A 5,865-nucleotide genomic window follows, 5' to 3' on the forward strand; every position below is an offset into this window, starting at 1 on the left:
TGCATGTGAGGTTGGAGTCTGTCTATATCCCAATCTTGAGGCAGACTCGTTCTATTTCCAGAGTAGGGATTTATAAAATGTGACATGGATTGACTGCCTTCAGTTTGTGTGTTTTTTGAACAAAATAGAATGTATCTGCAATTATAATTCTGCAAATGCATGTTCACCCATAGACTTATATGTGTGTGTGCATTCTTGTGTTGGGGTGGGGGGAGGAGAGAGAGAGAGAGAGAGAGAGAGTATGTGTGTGTGTGGCGTGGGAAATGGAGTAGATTTGCATGTGTGCACCTCCCGGGGGTGTATGTGTGGGTGTCTGAGAGAGAGCGTAGTATATGAGAGAGGGTCTGCGTGAGTGTGTGAGCATATAAGAGTGTGTATGTGTGTGAGTGCATGTGTGAGAGTGTGTAGTGTAGTGGGTCACCTTTAATGTAACATGAACCCAGGGTCCCAGTTGAGGCTATGCTCATGGGTACCAAACTTGGCTATCAGCGTCTGCTCAACCATTTAACATCAATCTAGGTTCACAGAATCTATCGTATCAGTTGCATGCATGACACTATGATCTTGTGCTATACATTCTGTATCTTATGATCCTGCTCCACAATTACCTGATGAATAAGCAGCGTTCCAAAACCTAGTACTTCCAGATAAACCTGTTGGACTATAACTTGGTGTTGTGCGATTTTTAATCCTTTTCATTTTACAAGTTTTTTTTACTTGAAAGCGTTTTGGCTGAGACCGTATCTGTTAGCTTTAATCAAATTGTCCCTACACCCCAAGAAAACCAGACACATCAGGATCTATGCATTTACAACTCCTCTGAAAAAAAAATGAGGACAGCTTAACCTTACTAAAGGATCAGCATCGTCACACGCTCCCCCTTTTAAACAAAATGAACCATCAATATCCAAAGATGGCTTCATTTCCCACAATCCAAAGATGTGCAGGTTAGGTGAATTGCCCATGCTAAATTGACCACAGTAGTCAGGGATATCTAGTTTAAGGGCATTAGTCAGGGGTAACTGTAGAGTAATAGGGTTGGGGAATGGGTCTGGGAGGGTTACTCTTCAGAGGGTCAGTGTGGATTTTTTGGGCCATTGGCCTGTTTCCACACTTTAGGGATTCCATGAATCTACACTGTCAGTACACTGCAAAACCCCATATACATTACATTGACCATAAATATGTAAACATGTATGACTACATTCTATTTCAGTCCGTTTAGTCCTACCACCAAACGACTCCGTTTCTCATCTAAGTCTCGACAACACATCGGCAGTCACATTTTCCCATCCTGCCACATGCACAATTTTCACAATGAATGGCTATAACAACAAGCTCCATCTAAACAGGCTAGAATTTTGTCATTAAATTTCTCCACAAGCTTCAATGGGTTATGGTCAGTGCATATGATTGCCGCAGATACATTACTGGTAACATAAACATTGAAATCTTGTAACGCCAACACCAAGCTTAAAGTCTCCTGTCAAATATTTCTGTTGATGAATGTTCAAATCCCTGGAGAAATATCTGATAGGTCTTTCTATCTTTTCATCATCTTCCTGTTCGAGCACAGCACCGACACCAGCATCACTTGCATCTATAGCCACTTTGAATGCCTTCCCGTAATTAGATGTGGCTAATACTGGGGCAGTGGTTAACACGGCTTTCAGTCTATCAAATGCCTTCTGACAGTCCACGATCCACTGAAACCTTTCTTTAGCAATTCAAGAGTGGAGCAGCCACACTGCTAAAATTTGGTGTGGATTTCCAATAAAATCCATTCAATCCCAGGAATCTTTTCAATGATGGAATTGGAAACTCCCCAGTTACCTTTGTTTTTGCAATCCATGAGGCCATTTGTCCATGACCAATAACATGGCCCAGGAAGGTGACTTGGACTTTGGCAAATTCACTTTTAGCCAGGTTTAACAACAAGCCTGCCTCCCAAAGTTGATCGAACAATTCTGATAAGTGTTGCAAGTGTTCCTTCCATGTGTGAGTAAAAATCACCAGGTTATCTTTGTTTACAACAAAATTGGGTAAGCTGGAACTGACCTTCTTGGTTAGTCTTTGAAATGTAGTTGACGTGTTTTCCATTTCAAATAGCATGGCTTTAAACTGATACAGTCTATTTGGCATTATGAAAGCTGAAATTGTCTTCACTCTTTCGGACAAAGGTACCTGCTGGTATTCTCTGAGCAAGTCCAATTTAGAAATATAAATTGCTTTCCCACCTTTTCAACACAGTCTTCCAACCATGGAATTGGATATGTACCAGTCTTTGTAACTGCATCGATTTTGTGATAGCCCACACATAACCATTGGCTACCATGTGGTTTTGGTTTAGTATGTGTGAGCTCCAGTCACTGTAACTCACTTTGTTTATGTCATTTTGGAGCATGTGTTCAATCTCCTTATGAACCTGGGCCAACTTTAGGGGATATACCAATAAGAATGTTGCTTAATCTGAACAGCATCTCCTATATCTGCATCATACTTAATCAGGTTAGTACTTCCCAGCTTATTTCCACATATCTCCCCATGTAATGGCAATAACTTTTTCAGTCATTTTGATTTTCCTCTGGAAGGTAGCTCAATAATGTATCCCAATTTTTGACAACTTCCTCATTGTCCAATTTAATTTGAGGAATGTCCAATTCAGAATCCTCTGAATTTTGTTCTTCACTCTGTGCTGTAACTAGTAACACAATTTCCTTTTTGCTTTATTTCCATGTCAAAATGTTGTTTGAGCATATACACATGACACACTCAATGAGCTTTCTTTCGGTCTGGAGTTTTTATTAAATAGTTGACCTAACCCATCCTCGTTTCAACTTGATAAGGTGCACTAAACCTTGCTCTTAAAGGTTCATCTATCACTTGAAGTAACACAAACTCCTTATCTCTGACACCAAAATTGCAAGTTTTTGATTTTTTTTTGTCTGCTTCCCGTTTTATGGAATGCCTGATGTTTTAAATGCTGTCTTGCTAATTCCCTCATCCTATTTAATGATTCCCTCAAATTTGACACAAAGTCCAAATATATGGTCTCTGAATTATGACTTACCAATTTCTCCTCAATCAGTTTTAGTGGTCCACTCACTTCATGCCCAAAAACTAATTCAACTGGACTGAATTGAGTAGATTCAGTGGGCGGAATGGTAGCACAGTGGTTAGCAGTGATGCCTCACAGCACTAGAGACCTGCGCTCAATTCCCAACTCAGGCTGTGTGGAGTTTGTACATTCTCCCCATGTCTGTGTGGGTTTCCTCTGGGTGCTCTGGCTTCCTCCCACAGTCCAAAGATGTGCAGGTGAGGTGAATTGGCCATGGTAAATTGCCTGTAGTGTTAGGTGTAGGGGATGAGGTGGGTTGCGAGTCGGTGTGGACTTGTTGGGCCGAAGGGCCTGTTTCCACACTGTCAGTAATCTAATCTAATCTAGATTCAGTTGGTGGCAAAAAGTACAAACGGAATTCCTTTATCCCTATCATCTGGATAATCTTGACTCTAAGCCCTCAACATGATCTTTAATATCTGATACCACCTTTCTAACACTCCCTGTGACACTGGATGGTGTACAGTAGATTTGAATTGTTTTATTCCAAAACTATCCATAACTGCCTTGAATAATTTTGATGTGAAGTTTGATCCTTGATCTGATTGTACCCCTATGGCTAGCCTGTAATGAGTGAAAAATTTGAATAACTCCTCTACAGTTCTTTCAGCTTTGAGATTGTATGATGGCCTCTGGAAATCAAGTGGACACATCCATTATTGCTAACAAATACTGATTCCCACTTTTTGTTTTAGGTAGGGTTCCCACACAATAAATTAAGACTCTTGTAAAAGCTTGGTAAAATGCAGGAATAGGGTTTCAAAGATGTAGATTTTATTACTGCCTGTGGTTTTCCAATTACCTGACATGTATGACATGCCTAGCACAATGTGCAATCCAGGCCAATAAAAATGTTTTTGCATTTTAGCTTGAGTTCTTCTTACCCCTAAATGATCTCCTACAGGTAGTTCATCTGCTACCCACAACACCTCCTTCATATAACCCACTGGCAATACAACTTGATGAAAGTCTGCCCATTTCTCATCTGCCTGAATATCTGATGGTCTCCATTTCCTCATTAAGAATTCATTTTTAAGATGGTAGTACACCAAGATACATCAAGATTCTTCTTCCGTGTATACCTTTTGATACAATTGGTTTAGTTTCTCATCTTTCTGCTGTAACTCAATTGATTTCTCTTAACTAAAAATGTCTGTTTTGTCATCTTTCTGCTCCTGGTTTGTCTGCACCATCTGATCAAGCTGGGTCTCTGCTAATTCCTCTTTAGCATTCTTGTCTATTCTCTTTGATCTTTCCTGTTTCAGTGCAAGGGGCCTAACAGGGAAGGCAGATGAACTTAGGGCATGGTTAGGAACATGGGACTGGGGTATCATAGCAATTACAGAAACATGGCTCAGGGATGGGCAGGACTGGCAGCTTAATGTTCCACAAAACAAATGCGACAGGAAGGATAGAAAGGGAGGAAAGAGAGCAGGAAGAGTGGCATTTTTGATAAGGGATAGCATTAAAGATGTTCTGAGGGAGGATATTCCTGAACATACATCCTGGAAAGTTATTTGGGTGGAACTGAGAAATAAGAAAAGGGATGATCACCTTATTGGGATTGTATTATAGACCCCCAAATAGTCAGAGGGAAATTGAGAAACAAACTTGTAAGGAGATCTCAGCTATCTGTAAGAATAATGATACAAATATTTGGGAGATTTTAACTTTCCAAACATCGACTGGGACTGCCATAGTGTTAAAGGTTTAGATGGAGAGGAATTTCTTACGTGTGCACAAGACAATTTTCTGATTCAGTATGTGAATGTAGCTACTAACGAAGGTGCAAAACTTGACCTACTCTTGGGAAATAAGACAGAGCAGGTGACTGAGGTGTAAATGGGGGAGCACTTTGGGGCCAGCGACCATAATTCTATTAGATTTTAAATAGTCATGGAAAAGGATAGACCAGATCTAAGAGTTGAAGTTCTAAATTGAAGAAAGGCCAATTTTGACAGTATTAAGCAAGAACTTTCAAAAGCTGATTGGGGGCAGATATTCGCAGGTAAAGGGACGAAAATGGGAAGTCTTCAGAAATGAGATTTTAAAAATTCAGAGAAAGAATATTCCTGTCAGGGTGAAAGGGAAGGCTGGTAGGTATAGGGAATGCTGGATGACTAAAGAAATTGAGGGTTTGGTTAAGAAAAAGAAGGAAGCATATGTCAGTATAGACAGGATAGATTGAGTGAATCCTTAGAAGAGTATAAAGAAAGTAGGAGTATACTTAAGAGGGAAATCAGGAGGGCAAAAAGGGGACATGAGATAGCTTTGGAAAATAGAATTAAGGAGAATCCAAAGGTTTTTACAAATACATTAAGGCCAAAAGGGTAACTGGGGAGAGAATAGGGCCCCTCAAATATCAGCAAGGCGGCCTTTGTGTGGAGCCGCAGAAAATTTGGGAGATACTAAATAAGCATTTTGCATCAGTATTTACTGGGGAAAAGGATATGGAAGATATAGATTGTAGGGAAATAGATGGTGACATCTTGCAAAATGTCCAGATTACACAGGAGGAAGTGCTGGATGTCTTGAAAGGGGTAAAGATGGATAAATCCCCAGGACCTGATCGGGTGTACGTGAGAACTCTGTGGGAAGCTAGAGAAGAGATTGCTGGGACTCTGAGATATTTGTATCATCGATAGTCACAGATGAGGTGCCGGACGACTGGAGGTTGGCTAACATGGTGCCACTGTTTAAGAAGGGTGGTAAGGACAAGCCAGGGAACTATAGACCAGTGAGCCTGA

General features: G+C 40.6%; 1 protein-coding gene across 1 annotated transcript in view; it reads right to left on the bottom strand.

Moving 5' to 3' along the window:
* Positions 1-808: 808 nt before the first annotated feature.
* LOC122554016 overlaps positions 809-5,865 on the bottom strand; it is a 23,127-nt gene continuing 18,070 nt past the window's right edge. The window contains exon 6 of the mRNA XM_043698502.1: positions 809-819. Coding sequence (XP_043554437.1) covers positions 809-819 — 11 coding nt within the window. The remainder of the gene's footprint in view (positions 820-5,865) is intronic.

Source organism: Chiloscyllium plagiosum, chromosome 10 (genome assembly GCF_004010195.1).
Source record: "Chiloscyllium plagiosum isolate BGI_BamShark_2017 chromosome 10, ASM401019v2, whole genome shotgun sequence".
In the NCBI taxonomy this organism is placed as follows: domain Eukaryota; kingdom Metazoa; phylum Chordata; class Chondrichthyes; order Orectolobiformes; family Hemiscylliidae; genus Chiloscyllium; species Chiloscyllium plagiosum.